Here is a 19,538-nt window from a genome sequence, read left to right on the forward strand (position 1 = left end):
TCTGTTCTCTTGTATTTTATTATCTGTGGTTTAACCTGAATCTCAAGGTGATATTCCACAGTGAATGAATGAAAAGTAAACCATGAATGAAAAGTAAACCCAAGACATGTCACCCTCTCAAACTTTTACAATATTAAAGAGCCCATCCTGTCCAATTTCATTGATCACTCAACGGACAAATCACCCCCCCACGTCAAAAAGTCATACTGGTCATAAACAGGAAGCGGAGCTGAGGAAACCGATCCCTTGTCAAGTCTGTTTATGAAGACCGGACACGCTCGCTCGCAGTCAGACACTTCTCCATTGGCTCTCTGCCTGGTGATTGGCTCCTGGATGGAGTGCCGTGGCCTATAGCGTCACTAGCGGAGCAGCCTTATCCCTTGATGACGGCAATGGGTCGTAGTTTGATGGCCTTCTTGCTGATTCCAGCATCGTGACACGTGTTGACGACATCACACACGTTTTTGTACGACTCCGGAGCCTAGAAATGGGAAGAAAATACTGTTAGCCTTTAGCTATAGCATGACTATAAATACCTTTAGCTATAGCATGACTATAAATACGGTTAGCCTTTAGCTATAGCATGACTATAAATACCGTTAGCCTTTAGCTATAGCATGACTATAAATACCGTTAGCCTTTAGCTATAGCATGACTATAAATACTGTTAGCCTTTATGACCCAACTGTAGCTATAGCATGACTATAAATACCGTTAGCCTTTATGACCCCACTCCACTGTAGCTATAGCATGACTATAAATACCGTTAGCCTTTATGACCCCACCCCACTGTAGCTAAAGCATGACTATAAATACCGTTAGCCTTTATGACCCCACCCCACTGTAGCTATATCATGACTATAAATACCGTTAGCCTTTATAACCCCACTGTAGCTATAGCATGACTATAAATACTGTTAGCCTTTATGACCCCACCCCACTGTAGCTATAGCATGACTATAAATACCGTTAGCCTTTATGACCCCACCCCACTGTAGCTATAGCATGACTATAAATACTGTTAGCCTTTATGACCCCACCCCACTGTAGCTATAGCATGACTATAAATACTGTTAGCCTTTATGACCCCACTCCACTGTAGCTATAGCATGACTATAAATGCCTTTAGCTATAGCATGACTATAAATACCGTTAGCCTTTAGCTATAGCATCACTATAAATACCGTTAGCCTTTAGCTATAGCATGACTATAAATACTGTTAGCCTTTAGCTATAGCATGACTATAAATAATGTTAGCCTTTAGCTATAGCATGACTATAAATACCTTTAGATATAGCATGACTATAAATACCGTTAGCCTTAAGCTATAGCATGACTATAAATACCGTTAGCCTTAAGCTATAGCATGACTATAAATACCGTTAGCCTTAAGCTATAGCATGACTATAAATACCGTTAGCCTTTAGCTGTAGCATGACTATAAATACGGTTAGCCTTTAGCTATAGCATGACTATAAATACCATTAGCCTTTAGCTATAGCATGACTATAAATACCGTTAGCCTTAAGCTATAGCATGACTATAAATACCGTTAGCCTTTATGACCCCACTCCACTGTAGCATGACTATAAATACTGTTTGCCTTTATGACCCCACTCCACTGTAGCTATAGCATGACTATAAATACTGTTAGCCTTTATGACCCCACTCCACTGTAGCTATAGCATGACTACAATACCGTTAGCCTTTATGACCCCACTCCACTGTAGCATGACTATAAATACCGTTAGCCTTTGACCCCACTCCACTGTAGCATGACTATAAATACCGTTAGCCTTTATGACCCCACCCCACTGTAGCTATAGCATGACTATAAATACTGTTAGCCTTTATGACCCCACCCCACTGTAGCTATAGCATGACTATAAATACCGTTAGCCTTTAGCTATAGCATGACTATAAATACCCTTAGCCTTTATGACCCCACTCCACTGTAGCTATAGCATGACTATAAATACCGTTAGCCTTTATGACCCCACTCCACTGTAGCTATAGCATGACTATAAATACTGTTAGCCTTTATAACCCCACCCCACTGTAGCTATAGCATGACTATAAATACTGTTAGCCTTTAGCTATAGCATGACTATAAATACCCTTAGCCTTTATGACCCCACCCCACTGTAGCTATAGCATGACTATAAATACTGTTAGCCTTTATGACCCCACCCCACTGTAGCTATAGCATGACTATAAATACTGTTAGCCTTTATGACCCCACCCCACTGTAGCTATAGCATGACTATAAATACTGTTAGCCTTTAGCTATAGCATGACTATAAATACCCTTAGCCTTTATGACCCCACCCCACTGTAGCTATAGCATGACTATAAATACCGTTAGCTTTATAACCCCACTCCACTGTAGCTACCACCCACCTCACTGTAGCTATAGCATGACTAACCTGGGCGAAGCCTACCCCTTCCATGACTAGCTCGGGCGAAGAGAAGCCTACCTCTTCCATGACTAGTTTGGGCGAAGAGAAGCCTACCTCTTCCATGACTAGTTTGGGCGAAGAGAAGCCTACCCCTTCCATGACTAGTTTGGGCGAAGAGAAGCCTACCTCTTCCATGACTAGTTTGGGCGAAGCGAAGCCTACCCCTTCCATGACAGGTTGGGCGAAGAGAAGCCTACCCCTTCCATGACTAGTTTGGGCGAAGAGAAGCCTACCCCTTCCATGACTAGTTGGGGCAAAGAGAAGCCTACCCCTTCCATGACTAGTTGGGGCGAAGAGAAGCCTACCCCTTCCATGACTAGTTTGGGCGAAGAGAAGCCTACCCCTTCCATGACTAGTTGGGGCAAAGAGAAGCCTACCCCTTCCATGACAGGTTGGGGCGAAGAGAAGCCTACCCCTTCCATGACTAGTTTGGGCGAAGAGAAGCCTACCTCTTCCATGACTAGTTTGGGCGAAGAGAAGCCTACCTCTTCCATGACTAGTTTGGGCGAAGAGAAGCCTACCTCTTCCATGACTAGTTTGGGCGAAGAGAAGCCTACCTCTTCCATGACTAGTTTGGGCGAAGCCACCCTGATGGCGATACCCTGGTCTGCCAGCTTGTCCAACACGTCCTGGAAGTCTATGTTCCTGCGGGATTTGGCCCGAGACAGAGCCCGACCCTGGAGACAGGAGTTGAGGTAAAACATGTAGTTAATCTGGAACTAAGAGGGAACATGTTCTATATAATGAACAGATGGATGCAGTCGATCGTTACTACTTGTTATAATATGGACATTCCTTCACGTTACAACAGTGATGTAGCTGGGAACACAGGTAAAGAGAAGAAGAGACTGGTGGAGTCGAGCGACAGGGAGGCGGAGTCGAGCGACAGGGAGGCGGAGTCGAGCGACAGGGAGGCGGAGTCGAGCGACAGGGAGGCGGAGTCGAGCGACAGGGAGGCGGAGTCGAGCGACAGGGAGGCGGAGTCGAGCGACAGGGAGGCGGAGTCGAGCGACAGGGAGGCGGAGTCGAGCGACAGGGAGGCGGAGTCGAGCGACAGGGAGGCGGAGTCGAGCGACAGGGAGGCGGAGTCGAGCGACAGGGAGGCGGAGTCGGGCGACAGGGAGGCGGAGTCGGGCGACAGGGAGGCGGAGTCGGGCGACAGGGAGGCGGAGTCGGGCGACAGGGAGGCGGAGTCGGGCGACAGGGAGGCGGAGTCGGGCGACAGGGAGGCGGAGTCGGGCGACAGGGAGGCGGAGTCGGGCGACAGGGAGGCGGAGTCGGGCGACAGGGAGGCGGAGTCGGGCGACAGGGAGGCGGAGTCGGGCGACAGGGAGGCGGAGTCGGGCGACAGGGAGGCGGAGTCGGGCGACAGGGAGGCGGAGTCGGGCGACAGGGAGGCGGAGTCGGGCGACAGGGAGGCGGAGTCGGGCGACAGGGAGGCGGAGTCGGGCGACAGGGAGGCGGAGTCGGGCGACAGGGAGGCGGAGTCGGGCGACAGGGAGGCGGAGTCGGGCGACAGGGAGGCGGAGTCGGGCGACAGGGAGGCGGAGTCGGGCGACAGGGAGGCGGAGTCGGGCGACAGGGAGGCGGAGTCGGGCGACAGGGAGGCGGAGTCGGGCGACAGGGAGGCGGAGTCGGGCGACAGGGAGGCGGAGTCGGGCGACAGGGAGGCGGAGTCGGGCGACAGGGAGGCGGAGTCGAGCGACAGGGAGGCGGAGTCGAGCGACAGGGAGGCGGAGTCGAGCGACAGGGAGGCGGAGTCGAGCGACAGGGAGGCGGAGTCGAGCGACAGGGAGGCGCAGTCGAGCGACAGGGAGGCGCAGTCGAGCGACAGGGAGGCGCAGTCGAGCGACAGGGAGGCGCAGTCGAGCGACAGGGAGGCGCAGTCGAGCGACAGGGAGGCGCAGTCGAGCGACAGGGAGGCGCAGTCGAGCGACAGGGAGGCGCAGTCGAGCGACAGGGAGGCGCAGTCGAGCGACAGGGAGGCGCAGTCGAGCGACAGGGAGGCGCAGTCGAGCGACAGGGAGGCGCAGTCGAGCGACAGGGAGGCGCAGTAGAGCGACAGAGAGGCGCAGTAGAGCGACAGAGAGGCGCAGTAGAGCGACAGAGAGGCGCAGTAGAGCGACAGAGAGGCGCAGTAGAGCGACAGAGAGGCGCAGTAAAGCGACAGAGAGGCGCAGTAAAGCGACAGAGCTGGGGTGAGTCTTACCGCTCCGTGGCAGGTGGTACCGAAGGTCTCCGTCATGCCCTGCTCTGTGCCCGTCAGGACGTAACTGCAGGTGCCCATCGTGCCCCCGATCAACACCGGCTGACCTGTCAGCTGATTGGACCAGAAACAGGAAGCATCTTAAAAACAGTCTCTGCATCAAAATGGCACTACTTCAGGGCCCTCCCTATATAGGGGACTACTTCAGGGCCCTCCCTATATAGGGGACTACTTCAGGGCCCTCCCTATATAGGGGACTACTTCAGGGCCCTCCCTATATAGGGGACTACTTCAGGGCCCTCCCTATATAGGGGACTACTTCAGGGCCCTCCCTATATAGGGGACTACTTTAGGGCCCTCCCTATATAGGGGACTACTTTAGGGCCCTCCCTATATAGGGGACTACTTTAGGGCCAGAGCCACATAGGGCTGCCAGATTGGCCCTAAAGCACATCTGGATTAAGGTTAACTATAATATTATAGACTAACTTTATTCTGCTGATGAGAGGGTGGGGGGTACCTGGTAGTCTACAGGGATGAGAGGGTGGGGGGGGGGGGGGGGGTGGTACCTGGTAGTCTACGGGGATGAGAGGGTGGTGTACCTGGTAGTCTACAGGGATCAGAGGGTGGGTGGTACCTGGTAGTCTACAGGGATGAGAGGGGGGTACCTGGTAGTCTACAGGGATGAGAGGGTGGTACCTGGTAGTCTACAGGGATGAGAGGGTGGGTGGTACCTGGTAGTCTACAGGGATGAGAGGGTGGGTGGTACCTGGTAGTCTACAGGGATGAGAGGGTGGGTGGTACCTGGTAGTCTACAGGGATGAGAGGGTGGGTGGTACCTGGTAGTCTACAGGGATGAGAGGGTGGTACCTGGTAGTCTACAGGGATGAGAGGGTGGTGTACCTGGTAGTCTACAGGGATGAGAGGGTGGTGTACCTGGTAGTCTACAGGGATGAGAGGGTGGTGTACCTGGTAGTCTACAGGGATGAGAGGGTGGTGTACCTGGTAGTCTACAGGGATGAGAGGGTGGTGTACCTGGTAGTCTACAGGAATGAGAGGGGGGTACCTGGTAGTCTACAGGGATGAGAGGGTGGGTGGTACCTGGTAGTCTACAGGGATGAGAGGGTGGGTGGTACCTGGTAGTCTACAGGGATGAGAGGGTGGGTGGTACCTGGTAGTCTACAGGGATGAGAGGGTGGGTGGTACCTGGTAGTCTACAGGGATGAGAGGGTGGGTGGTACCTGGTAGTCTACAGGGATGAGAGGGTGGTGTACCTGGTAGTCTACAGGGATGAGAGGGTGGGTGGTACCTGGTAGTCTACAGGGATGAGAGGGGGGTACCTGGTAGTCTACGGGGATGAGAGGGTGGTGTACCTGGTAGTCTACAGGGATGAGAGGGTGGACCTGGTAGTCTACATGGATGAGAGGGTGGTGTACCTGGTAGTCTACAGGGATGAGAGGGTGGGGTACCTGGTAGTCTACAGGGATGAGAGGGTGGGTGGTACCTGGTAGTCTACAGGGATGAGAGGGGGGTACCTGGTAGTCTACAGGGATGAGAGGGTGGGTGGTACCTGGTAGTCTACAGGGATGAGAGGGTGGGTGGTACCTGGTAGTCTACAGGGATGAGAGGGGGGTACCTGGTAGTCTACGGGGATGAGAGGGTGGTGTACCTGGTAGTCTACAGGGATGAGAGGGTGGTGTACCTGGTAGTCTACAGGGATGAGAAGGGGGTACCTGGTAGTCTACAGGGATGAGAGGGTGGTACCTGGTAGTCTACAGGGATGAGAGGGTGGTGTACCTGGTAGTCTGCAGGGATGAGAGGGGGGTACCTGGTAGTCTACAGGGATGAGAGGGGGGTACCTGGTAGTCTACAGGGATGAGAGGGTGGTGTGGAGGGAAGGCCCGGGTGGTACCTGGTAGTCTACAGGGATGAGAGGGTGGGTGGTACCTGGTAGTTTACAGGGATGAGAGGGTGGTACCTGGTAGTCTACAGGGATGAGAGGGTGGGTGGTACCTGGTAGTCTACAGGGATGAGAGGGTGGGTGGTACCTGGTAGTCTACGGGGATGAGAGGGGGGTACCTGGTAGTCTACAGGGATGAGAGGGTGGTACCTGGTAGTCTACAGGGATGAGAGGGTGGGTGGTACCTGGTAGTTTACAGGGATGAGAGGGTGGTACCTGGTAGTCTACAGGGATGAGAGGGTGGGTGGTACCTGGTAGTCTACAGGGATGAGAGGGTGGGTGGTACCTGGTAGTCTACAGGGATGAGAGGGTGGTACCTGGTAGTCTACAGGGATCAGAGGGTGGGTGGTACCTGGTAGTCTACAGGGATCAGAGGGTGGGTGGTACCTGGTAGTCTACAGGGATGAGAGGGTGGGTGGTACCTGGTAGTCTACAGGGATGAGAGGGTGGTACCTGGTAGTCTACAGGGATGAGAGGGTGGGTGGTACTTGGTAGTCTACAGGGATGAGAGGGTGGGTGGTACCTGGTAGTCTACAGGGATGAGAGGGTGGGTGGTACCTGGTAGTCTACAGGGATCAGAGGGTGGGTACCTGGTAGTCTACAGGGATGAGAGGGGGTACCTGGTAGTCTACAGGGATGAGAGGGTGGGTGGTACCTGGTAGTCTACAGGGATGAGAGGGGGGTACCTGGTAGTCTACAGGGATGAGAGGGTGGTACCTGGTAGTCTACGGGGATGAGAGGGTGGTGTGGAGGGAAGGCCCGGGTGGTACCTGGTAGTCTACGGGGATGAGAGGGTGGTGTGGAGGGAAGGCCCGGGTGGTACCTGGTAGTCTACAGGGATGAGAGGGTGGTACCTGGTAGTCTACGGGGATGAGAGGGTGGTGTACCTGGTAGTCTACAGGGATGAGAGGGTGGGTGGTCCCTGGTAGTCTACAGGGATGAGAGGGTGGTACCTGGTAGTCTACGGGGATGAGAGGGTGGTGTGGAGGGAAGGCCCGGGTGGTACCTGGTAGTCTACGGGGATGAGAGGGTGGTGTGGAGGGAAGGCCCGGGTGGTACCTGGTAGTCTACAGGGATGAGAGGGTGGTACCTGGTAGTCTACGGGGATGAGAGGGTGGTGTACCTGGTAGTCTACAGGGATGAGAGGGTGGGTGGTCCCTGGTAGTCTACAGGGATGAGAGGGTGTACCTGGTAGTCTACAGGGATGAGAGGGTGGGTGGTCCCTGGTAGTCTACAGGGATGAGAGGGTGGGTGGTACCTGGTAGTCTACAGGGATGAGAGGGTGGGTGGTACCTGGTAGTCTACAGGGATGAGAGGGTGGTGTACCTGGTAGTCTACGGGGATGAGAGGGTGGTGTGGAGGGAAGGCCCGGGTGGTACCTGGTAGTCTACAGGGATGAGAGGGTGGTGTACCTGGTAGTCTACGGGGATGAGAGGGTGGTGTGGAGGGAAGGCCCGGGTGGATCCCTTGCGATGCAGCAGCAGAGTCTTCTGTTTCCCATCTACCATGTGTTCCTCCACCTTGGCGATGTTATGAGACACGTCATAGATCACATGCATGTCCAGGTCATCCGGAGTGGTGGTGAACACCTTGGCAAATGCCTGGAGGAGACAGAGACACGGAGAAGTCACGCAGAGGGGAAACACAGAGACACGGAGAAGTCACGCAGAGGGGAAACACAGAGACACGGAGAGGTCACGCAGAGGGGAAACACAGAGACACGGAGAAGTCACGCTGAGGGGAACACAGAGACACGGAGAAGTCACGCAGAGGGGAAACACAGAGACACGGAGAGGTCACGCAGAGGGGAAACACAGAGACACGGAGAAGTCACGCAGAGGGGAAACACAGAGACACGGAGAAGTCACGCAGAGGGGAAACACAGAGACACGGAGAAGTCACGCAGAGGGGAAACACAGAGACACGGAGAGGTCACGCAGAGGGGAAACACAGAGACACGGAGAGGTCACGCAGAGGGGAAACACAGAGACACGGAGAGGTCACGCAGAGGGGAAACACAGAGACACGGAGAAGTCACGCAGAGGGGAACACAGAGACACGGAGAAATCACGCAGAGACACCGAGAAGTCACGCAGAGGAGAAACACAGAGACACGGAGAAGTCACACAGAGGGGAACACAGAGACACGGAGAAGTCACGCTGAGGAGGAGACAGAGACACGGAGAAGTCACGCTGAGGGGAACACAGAGACACGGAGAAGTCACGCTGAGGGGGACACGGAGAAGTCACGCTGAGGAGGAGACAGAGACACGGAGAAGTCACGCTGAGGAGGAGACAGAGACACAGAGAAGTCACACAGGTGTTACTCAGGGGCGGTCAGTTACCCGTCTCAGGGGCGGTCAGTTACCCGTCTCAGGGGCGGTCAGTTACCCGTCTCAGGGGCGGTCAGTTACCCGTCTCAGGGGCGGTCAGTTACCCGTCTCAGGGGCGGTCAGTTACCCGTCTCAGGGGCGGTCAGTTACCCGTCTCAGGGGCGGTCAGTTACCCGTCTCAGGGGCGGTCAGTTACCCGTCTCAGGGGCGGTCAGTTACCCGTCTCAGGGGCGGTCAGTTACCCGTCTCAGGGGCGGTCAGTTAGGGTCAGTTACCCGTCTCAGGGGCGGTCAGTTAGGGTCAGTTACCCGTCTCAGGGGCGGTCAGTTAGGGTCAGTTACCCGTCTCAGGGGCGGTCAGTTAGGGTCAGTTACCCGTCTCAGGGGCGGTCAGTTAGGGTCAGTTACCCGTTTCAGGCGAGGTCAGTTAGGGTCAGTTACCCGTCTCAGGCGAGGTCAGTTAGGGTCAGTTACCCGTCTCAGGCGAGGTCAGTTAGGGTCAGTTACCCGTCTCAGGCGAGGTCAGTTAGGGTCAGTTACCCGTCTCAGGGGCGGTCAGTTACCCGTCTCAGGGGCGGTCAGTTACCCGTCTCAGGGGCGGTCAGTTACCCGTCTCAGGGGCGGTCAGTTACCCGTCTCAGGCGAGGTCAGTTAGGGTCAGTTACCCGTCTCAGGGGTGGTCAGTTAGGGTCAGTTAGGGTCAGTTAGGGTCAGTTACCCGTCTCAGGGGCGGTCAGTTAGGGTCAGTTACCTGTCTCAGGCGAGGTCAGTTAGGGTCAGTTACCCGTCTCAGGCGAGGTCAGTTAGGGTCAGTTACCCGTCTCAGGCGAGGTCAGTTAGGGTCAGTTACCCGTCTCAGGCGAGGTCAGTTAGGGTCAGTTACCCGTCTCAGGGGCGGTCAGTTACCCGTCTCAGGCGAGGTCAGTTAGGGTCAGTTACCCGTCTCAGGCGAGGTCAGTTACCCGTCTCAGGCGAGGTCAGTTACCCGTCTCAGGCGAGGTCAGTTACCCGTCTCAGGCGAGGTCAGTTACCCGTCTCAGGCGAGGTCAGTTACCCGTCTCAGGCGAGGTCAGTTACCCGTCTCAGGCGAGGTCAGTTACCCGTCTCAGGCGAGGTCAGTTACCCGTCTCAGGCGAGGTCAGTTACCCGTCTCAGGCGAGGTCAGTTACCCGTCTCAGGCGAGGTCAGTTACCCGTCTCAGGCGAGGTCAGTTACCCGTCTCAGGCGAGGTCAGTTACCCGTCTCAGGCGAGGTCAGTTACCCGTCTCAGGCGAGGTCAGTTACCCGTCTCAGGCGAGGTCAGTTAGGGTCAGTTACCCGTCTCAGGGGCGGTCAGTTAGGGTCAGTTACCCGTCTCAGGCGAGGTCAGTTAGGGTCAGTTACCCGTCTCAGGGGCGGTCAGTTAGGGTCAGTTACCCGTCTCAGGGGCGGTCAGTTAGGGTCAGTTAGGGTCAGTTACCCGTCTCAGGCGAGGTCAGTTAGGGTCAGTTAGGGTCAGTTACCCGTCTCAGGGGCGGTCAGTTAGGGTCAGTTACCCGTCTCAGGCGAGGTCAGTTAGGGTCAGTTAGGGTCAGTTACCCATCTCAGGGGAGGTCAGTTAGGGTCAGTTAGGGTCAGTTAGGGTCAGTTAGGGTCAGTTACCCGTCTCAGGGGCGGTCAGTTAGGGTCAGTTACCTGTCGTGTGAGAAAGGTCATAGAGGAGCGATTGACCCAGGCATAGTTGCCGGCGGCGGCCATTCCTTTCAGGTAGTCCTGTCCCTCCTCTGAAAAGATCCGGGCGCACGCCAGCTGGCGATCGTTCACCTGGATCTTGTCTCGCTTCATCGCCTTCTCCATGGCAACCAGGGCATCTACCAGAATATATACAGAACCAATCAAAAGTTAGGACACCTAATTATTCAAGGGTTTTTCTTCAGTGGCGTCGGGAAGTATTCAGACCCGTTAGGTTACAGCATTATTCTAAAATGGATTAAATTGTTTCCCCCCCTCAATCTGCACACAATACCCCATAATGACAAAGTAAAAAGGTTTTTGCTAATTTATAAAAAACTGATATCACATTTACCTAAGTACTCAGACCCTTTACTCAGTACTTGGTTGAATCACCTTTGGCAGCGATTACAGCCTTGAGTCTTCTTGGGTATGACACTACAAGCTTGGCACACCTGTATTTGGGGAGTTTCTCCCACTTCTTCTCTGCAGATCCTCTCAAGCTCTGTTAGGTTGGATGGGGAGCGTCGCTGCACAGCTATTTTCAGGTCTCTCCTGAGATGTTCGATTGGGTTCAAGTCCGGACTCTGGCTGGGCCACTCAAGGACATTCAGAGACTTGTCCCGAAGCCACTCCTGCGTTGTCTTGGCTGTGTGCTTAGGGTCGTTGTCCTGTTGGAAGGTGAACTGTTGCCCCCCAGTCTAATGTCTTGAGCAGGTTTTCATCAAGGATCTCTGTACTTTGCTCGGTCCTGACTAGTCTCCTAGTCCCTGCAACTGAAAAACACCCCCACAGCATGATGCTGCCACCACCATGCTTCACCGTAGGGATGATGCCAGGTTTCCTCCAGACGTGATGCTGCCACCACCATGCTTCACCGTAGGGATGATGCCAGGTTTCCTCCAGACGTGACGCTTGGCATTCAGGCCAATCTTGGTTTCATCAGAGTCCTTTAGGTGCCTTTTGGCAAACTCCCAGCGGGCTGTCATGTGCCTTTTACTGAGTGGCTTCCGTCCAGCCACTCTACCATAAAGGCCTGATTGGTGGAGTGCTGCAGAGATGGTTGTCCTTCTGGGAGGTTCTCCCATCTCCACAGAGGAACTCTGGAGCTCTGTCAGAGTGACCATTGTGTTCTTGGTCACCTCCCTGACCAAGGCCGTTCTCGCCAGATTGCTCAGTTTGGCCGGGCGGCCAGCTCTAGGAAGAGTCTTGGTGGTTCCAAACTTCTTCCATTTAAGAATGATGGAGGCCACTGTGTTCTTGGAGACCTTCAACAATGCAGAAATGTTTTGGTACCCTTCCCCAGATCTGTGCCTCGACACAATCCTGTCTCAGAGCTCTACGGACAATTCCTTCGACCTCATGGCTTTGTTTTTGCTCTGACATGAACTGTCAACTGTGGGACCTTATATAGACAGGTGTGTGCCTTTCCAAATCATGTCCAATCATTTTAAATTTATGACAGGTGGACTCCAAGTTGTAGAAACATCAAGGATGATCAATGGAAACAGGAAGCACCTGAGCTCATAGCCAAAGGGTCTGAATACTTATGTAAGGTATCAGTTTTTTGTTTGTAATAAACGTGCCAACATTTCTAATAAGCCGTTTTCACTAAAGGGGTAGTGTGTAGATTGAGAATTTGTATTTTGATTTAATCCATTTTAGAATAAGGCTGTAACGTAACATTCTAAAATGGATCAATTATTTTTTGCTCTCAATGTATATTTTTACCTTTTATTTAACCAGTTAAGTCACTGAAAACACATTATCATTCGCAATACACCGTGCAGCAACGCAGACCAGTGGCCACGTTACAGACAATTCTTTAAAATGAAACCAACAGAAAAATGCAATATTTCCAACATGGGTAGAGAGAGAGCAGTCCTACCTGTAGCCACCTGGTGGCCCAGCCCCCTGCTGCCACTGTGGATCATCACACACACCTGGCCCTTGTGGTCGATGCCCATCTTCTTAGCAGCATAGTCATTATAGATCTCATCCACCACCTGGATCTCTGCATAGTGGTTCCCTGCTCCCAGAGTACCCAGCTGGAACAATACCATGGCATGGAATAAGGATAGGTCATTATAGATCTCTGCATAGTGGTTCCCTGCTCCCAGCTGGAATTACAGTAGAGCCCTATAATGGGTCCTGGTCAACAGTAGAGCCCTATAATGGGTCCTGGTCAACAGTAGAGCCCTATAATGGGTCCTGGTCAACAGTAGAGCCCTATAATGGGTCCTGGTCAACAGTAGAGCCCTATAATGGGTCCTGGTCAACAGTAGAGCCCTATAATGGGTCCTGGTCAAGAGTAGAGCCCTATAATGGGTCCTGGTCAAGAGTAGAGCCCTATAATGGGTCCTGGTCAACAGTAGAGCCCTATAATGGGTCCTGGTCAACAGTAGAGCCCTATAATGGGTCCTGGTCAACAGTAGAGCCCTATAATGGGTCCTGGTCAACAGTAGAGCCCTATAATGGGTCCTGGTCAACAGTAGAGCCCTATAATGGGTCCTGGTCAACAGTAGAGCCCTATAATGGGTCCTGGTCAACAGTAGAGCCCTATAATGGGTCCTGGTCAACAGTAGAGCCCTATAATGGGTCCTGGTCAACAGTAGAGCCCTATAATGGGTTCTGGTCAACAGTAGAGCCCTATAATGGGCCCTGGTCAACAGTAGAGCCCTATAATGGGCCCTGGTCAACAGTAGAGCCCTATAATGGGCCCTGGTCAACAGTAGAGCCCTAATGGGTCCTGGTCAACAGTAGGAGCCCTAATGGGTCCTGGTCAACAGTAGGAGCCCTAATGGGTCCTGGTCAACAGTAGGAATAGGGTTCCACTTGTACTCAGAATAAGGGATCAGGTTAGGGAGGGGTGTTACCTGAGGCAGGCCTCTCTTCTTGGCCTTGGAGGAGACCTTGTTGGGGGTCAGGGGTCAGGGTTAGTTAGGGAGGGGTGTTACCTGAGGCAGGCCTCTCTTCTTGGCCTTGGAGGAGACCTTGTTGGGGGTCAGGGGTCAGGGTTAGTTAGTGAGGGGTGTTACCTGAGGCAGGCCTCTCTTCTTGGCCTTGGAGGAGACCTTGTTGGGGGTCAGGGGTCAGGGTTAGTTAGGGAGGGGTGTTACCTGAGGCAGGCCTCTCTCCTTGGCCTTGGAGGAGACCTTGTTGGGGGTCAGGGTTAGTTAGGGAGGGGTGTTACTTGAGGCAGGCCTCTCTTCTTGGCCTTGGAGGAGACCTTGTTGGGGGTCAGGGGTCAGGGTTAGTTAGGGAGTGGTGTTACCTGAGGCAGGCCTCTCTTCTTGGCCTTGGAGGAGACCTTGTTGGGGGTCAGGGGTCAGGGTTAGTTAGGGAGGGGTGTTACCTGAGGCAGGCCTCTCTTCTTGGCCTTGGAGGAGACCTTGTTGGGGGTCAGGGGTCAGGGTTAGTTAGGGAGGGGTGTTACCTGAGGCAGGCCTCTCTTCTTGGCCTTGGAGGAGACCTTGTTGGGGGTCAGGGGTCAGGGTTAGTTAGGGAGGGGTGTTACCTGAGGCAGGCCTCTCTTCTTGGCCTTGGAGGAGACCTTGTTGGGGGTCAGGGGTCAGGGTTAGTTAGGGAGGGGTGTTACCTGAGGCAGGCCTCTCTTCTTGGCCTTGGAGGAGACCTTGTTGGGGGTCAGGGGTCAGGGTTAGTTAGTGAGGGGTGTTACCTGAGGCAGGCCTCTCTTCTTGGCCTTGGAGGAGACCTTGTTGGGGGTCAGGGGTCAGGGTTAGTTAGTGAGGGGTGTTACCTGAGGCAGGCCTCTCTTCTTGGCCTTGGAGGAGACCTTGTTGGGGGTCAGGGGTCAGGGTTAGTTAGTGAGGGGTGTTACCTGAGGCAGGCCTCTCTTCTTGGCCTTGGAGGAGACCTTGTTGGGGTCGGCCTGCAGCATCCTGCCATACTCCTCGCAGTGTTCCTTATCCTCTGCCCAGGCATAGCCTTCTCTCAGGGACCAGTCCACTCCCATCTCTAGAGCCTCCTCTAGGTCCCTGTAACAGACACCAGGTTATCAGTCTAGACAGCCTTCTCTCAGGGACCAGTCCACTCCCATCTCTAGAGCCTCCTCTAGGTCCCTGTAACAGACACCAGGTTATCAGTCTCTAGACAGCCTTCTCTCAGGGACCAGTCCACTCCCATCTCTAGTGCCTCCTCTAGGTCCCTGTAACAGACAGCAGGGTAGTGGTGTCTGCTTACTTGGCGGTCATAGGGATGACTCCCTTGGAGCCGACTCCGACAGGGATGTGGTCAAACAGGGCCTGAGCCAGCTGCTCCTTGACAGGCTGGACGTCTCCCTCGTCTAGGTTGGTCCTTAGTAGACGCACTCCACAGTTAATGTCAAAGCCCACACCACCTAGCTCACACACACACACACACACACACACACACACACACACACACACACACACACACACACACACACACACACACACACACACACACACACACACACACACACACACACACACACACACACACACACACACACAACCAGTTAATGTCAAAACCCACACCAGAGATAGACAGGCCAGCCTGTTGGACTGTGTGTATCCTCTGTACCTGGGGATACGACAGCGTTGGGGTCGCTCATGTCAAAGGCAGCCATGTTTCCGATGGCGAACCCATACCCCGAGTGGCAGTCTGGCAGGCCGATGGACCTCTGAGGGAGAGAGAGAGAGGTTTGGGGGGACACCGGTTAAGAGTAATCCTGGACTGACAAGCAAACTCATTGGAGAATCTCCATTGAAAGTGCTTCGTAAGTCCACGACTAGGCTAAATACGTGTCCGGGGAAAACAGCCCCTGTGAGATATTACAGAGTGTCAATATGTCCGTTTATACACTGACTTGTGTTAAGGCCTGATCCGGACCAGTGGTTCCCTACTTACATGGACTATTCCCGGCAGAGCTGCAACGTTTCCAATCTGTTTCATGGCAGGGAGAAACCCACCAAAACCTGACGACAAACAACAACAACAACCAAATCAGTCAAATCAACGGGGAAAACAATACAGGAGCGGGCTTGTCTGTTACCATGGCATCATCGTGTTGTTGTCATCTACCTCCTCCTTTACACGCGTTACGCAGCTCCTCAAACATCAGCTTCTCCAGGGACTCGTTGACGTAAAACACTCCTTCCACCTGGAATGAAATGGGAAGGATTTGATGAGCTGTCAAGTCCATACGCCATATTAGGTTAGCTAGTTTATGTAACTACTATGCTCTTACACCTTATCTACATACAAGAGACAAGAGCAACAATAACAGAGACAAGCTGGATAGTAGCAAATCACGTCTGAAGCTAGCAAACTACGGACATGTGCTAACGTTAATTCATTCCATGTAAGTTAGTTTTAGCTAATCACCTGCATATTTGGGACGAAACCTTTCTTGATTCGCCAGCAGTTCTTGTCAATCTTGTCCAAATATTGTAACTCGTCATTGTACGATCGACTCATGATATTATTATGTTGCTAGCTGTTTATTTCACTTATATTTCAGCAGTGTCTGATTCTGTACCGAACCAACAGACTACGGCACCTCGGAAGCGTCCGTACATAACGCGTTTTGGAAAACTGTGATTAATGACGCAGCTGGAAATGTTTTAAAATTAATCGCGTTCATTTTTGAATGGATTGAAATATTGATCTTGGATAACACCATATTATAGTCGTGCCTACCAAATACATGTTCCATAATATCCGAGCAATGTTTAATTTTTTTTGTAAACATTAGTGTTAATTATTTTCCTAAATGTGTTTCGTCTTTTTGACGTTCCGTAGTTGAAGTCAGAACTCTAATCGCTTTCCGTAGTTGAAGTCAACAATTTGATAACATTGTTGACCATCTAGCTTCTGTCAAAGCCTCTTCTATCTTCTCGTTGTAATACGTGGAAATCTTCAACTATCTCTACTTGCAGTTAAGACTTCTTTAGTTAACATGCAATTTATGGTGTGAAATGATTAAGGCTTGCAATAAGTTTAACAAGAGACAACAACTAAACTAAAGTAAGTAAAATGCTGCTGGCTAGCTAGCTACCAGATAAGTTAACCAGCTAGCTGCACTTCTACATGTAGGTTTGTATTGTTCTAGCTAGATAACACCATCATACCAGAAGTGTGCTGTGCATAATGAAACATAGCTGTACACTGTAGGAATTGCTAGGCCAGCGCACCTGCTATAACGTTAGATTGTTGCACTGATGAACGTGACCATTTTGCTCTCATAATTCAGTCTCTCTTAACACAGTTGGCAAGAAATGAAAGTGAAAGAATTCCAGCTAGCATTGTGTTTCTACTGTAAAGAGGTGACTTGGCTTTGTCGAGTGTTTTCTACTTCGTTGTGAAAACGGACATCACGCTCAGAAAGTTAGACGCTTTATGAAAAGATTTTTTGGAAGATGACCGTAATGATTCATGATGAACCAGGGAGAGAAGACCACAATTAAGTGTCTTGTGTCTGAATTATTTGTGAATTTGTGTCCTTAACCTGTCTGATCGTGTTCTGTGTGTTGGTTACCTAACCCTGTCCGTCGGTCTCTCTCTCCCAAGCATGAAACTGCGTGTGAGGATAAACAAGCAGACCAGCAGGGTGAAGCTGGAGGGAGAGGAGCCCACTCTGACAGAGCTCAACGTTCAGATCAGAGAGATCCTTCTGCCTTCACATGGACTCAGGTTAGTTAGTCCCTCAGGTTAGTTAGTCCCTCAGGTTAGTTAGTCCCTCAGGTTAGTTAGACCCTCAGGTTAGATCCTCAGGTTAGTTAGTCCCTCAGGTTAGTTAGTCCCTCAGGTTAGTTAGACCCTCAGGTTAGTTAGACCCTCAGGTTAGATCCTCAGGTTAGTTAGACCCTCAGGTTAGTTAGACCCTCAGGTTAGTTAGACCCTCAGGTTAGTTAGACCCTCAGGTTAGATCCTCAGGTTAGTTAGACCTTCAGGTTAGTTAGTCCCTCAGGTTAGTTAGTCCCTCAGGTTAGTTAGACCCTCAGGTTAGTTAGAGGTTAGTTAGATCCTCAGGTTAGTTAGATCCTCAGGTTAGTTAGTCCCTCAGGTTAGTTAGTCCCTCAGGTTAGTTAGATCCTCAGGTTAGTTAGACCCTCAGGTTAGTTAGAGGTTAGTTAGATCCTCAGGTTAGTTAGATCCTCAGGTTAGTTAGTCCCTCAGGTTAGTTAGTCCCTCAGGTTAGTTAGAGGTTAGTTAGTCCCTCAGGTTAGTTAGTCCCTCAGGTTAGTTAGTCCCTCAGGTTAGTTAGTCCCTCAGGTTAGTTAGACCCTCAGGTTAGTTAGACCCTCAGGTTAGTTAGAGGTTAGTTAGACCCTCAGGTTAGTTAGAGGTTAGTTAGATCCTCAGGTTAGTTAGACCCTCGGGTTAGTTAGACCCTCGGGTTAGTTAGTCTCTCGGGTTAGTTAGTCCCTCAGGTTGGTTAGAGCCTCAGGTTGGTTAGAGCCTCAGGTTGGTTAGAGCCTCGGGTTGGTTAGAGCCTCAGGTTGGTTAGTCCCTCAGGTTGGTTAGTCCCTCATGTTAGTTAGACCCTCAGGTTAGTTAGACCCTCAGGTTAGTTAGACCCTCAGGTTAGTTAGACCCTCAGGTTAGTTAGTCCCTCAGGTTAGTTAGTCCCTCAGGTTAGTTAGTCCCTCAGGTTAGACCCTTAGACCATCAGGTTAGTTAGTCCCTCAGGTTAGTTAGTCCCTCAGGTTAGTTAGTCCCTCGGGTTAGTTAGTCCCTCGGGTTAGTTAGTCCCTCTGGTTAGTTAGTCCCTCGGGTTAGTTAGTCCCTCGGGTTAGTTAGACCCTCAGGTTAGACCCAGAAATGTTCTCCTTCTGTTGCTAAAGGGCAATTCCACGGTAGACTCAGATTTTCACTTTAAAATGTCTGCCGAACAAAAAAACATTGATTTCAAAGTTTACCAAACCATACAACTCTATGCACAAGGACTACTTTTAAACATGTCCACTGAACATTTCACAAAAACACATTTAGAGGAAGAACTAGGCAGAAACTAAGTTTGCTAACAGAATAAAACTGAGGGAGATTTTACTGTAATTCTGTCACCAAACTGTGCATCTGGAGTTTTTCCAGTCAATGTGATCTTTTTAAATGTATTGTGTAAGTTGTTCAAAGCAGTCATTGTTCATAGTTGTATGGTTTATTAAACTTTGAAATCAATGGTTTATGTTTGGACTTGACCAGATGCTATCTCTCCTCTGTCCCCCACAGCCCAGACACAGAGTTCACCTTGTCCCTGAACGGTGCAGATGTTCTATCTGACTCTGGTCAGACTTTGTCCTCCTGTGGCATCGTCAGTGGGGACCTGGTCTGTGTCATCCTGCCTCCATCTGTGGCTGTACCCTCCACCGCCTCTACCCCCTGCGCTGCCCCTGCTCCCTCAGCCCGCCAGGCTGTGCCCTCAGGCTCCCCTGCTTCCTCCGCTGCCTTTGCCGCCTCAGCCCGCCAGGCACCCAGCAACAGCAGTAGTAGTACTGGGCTGTACCAAGCTGTACACCCACCAGCCAAACGCTCCAGTGAGGTGAGCCTTCAACTCCTAACACCAGTAGTATATTATATTACAGTAGTGTGTATATATATATATATATACACATATATATATATATATATATATATATATATAGGAGTAGTATATTACAATACAATTATTCAGACCCCTTGACTTCTTCCACATTTTGTTAAGTTACAGCCTTATTCTAAAATTGATTCAATAATTTTTTTCCTCTTCAATCTACACACAATACCCCGTAATGACATCACAATACCACCTAATGACATCACAATACCACCTAATGACATCACAATACCCCCTAATGACAACACAATACCCCATAATGACATCACAATACCCCCTAATGACAACA

At 51.6% G+C, this 19,538-nt stretch overlaps 2 protein-coding genes across 4 annotated transcripts in view; one reads left to right on the plus strand and one right to left on the minus strand.

Moving 5' to 3' along the window:
• LOC129845289 (RNA-splicing ligase RtcB homolog) lies at positions 1 to 16,230 on the minus strand. The gene is made up of 12 exons (XM_055913171.1): positions 16,039 to 16,230; positions 15,736 to 15,814; positions 15,562 to 15,629; positions 15,235 to 15,334; positions 14,872 to 15,028; positions 14,510 to 14,666; positions 12,557 to 12,716; positions 10,633 to 10,808; positions 8,039 to 8,227; positions 4,670 to 4,780; positions 3,018 to 3,137; positions 1 to 481 (listed from the first exon to the last, which is right to left on the minus strand). The coding sequence occupies exons 1-12, from the start codon at positions 16,129 to 16,131 to the stop codon at positions 374 to 376; spliced, it is 1,518 nt and encodes a 505-aa protein (XP_055769146.1). The 5' UTR covers positions 16,132 to 16,230; the 3' UTR covers positions 1 to 373.
• The window catches only part of LOC129845287 (F-box only protein 7-like), a 25,938-nt gene continuing 22,312 nt past the window's right edge, over positions 15,913 to 19,538 (plus strand). For 2 of the 3 annotated variants that reach the window (XM_055913168.1, XM_055913170.1), the window contains exons 1-3: positions 16,342 to 16,680; positions 17,224 to 17,346; positions 18,886 to 19,195. In XM_055913168.1, the coding sequence (XP_055769143.1) occupies positions 17,225 to 17,346; positions 18,886 to 19,195 (432 nt within the window). In that variant the 5' untranslated portion in view covers positions 16,342 to 16,680; position 17,224. Of the gene's footprint in view, positions 16,016 to 16,341; positions 16,681 to 17,223; positions 17,347 to 18,885; positions 19,196 to 19,538 lie in introns of those variants that run through there. The other variant, XM_055913169.1, reaches the window with a different exon arrangement.

The sequence above is a fragment of the Salvelinus fontinalis genome, unplaced genomic scaffold (assembly GCF_029448725.1).
Source record: "Salvelinus fontinalis isolate EN_2023a unplaced genomic scaffold, ASM2944872v1 scaffold_0269, whole genome shotgun sequence".
NCBI classification, from domain to species: domain Eukaryota; kingdom Metazoa; phylum Chordata; class Actinopteri; order Salmoniformes; family Salmonidae; genus Salvelinus; species Salvelinus fontinalis.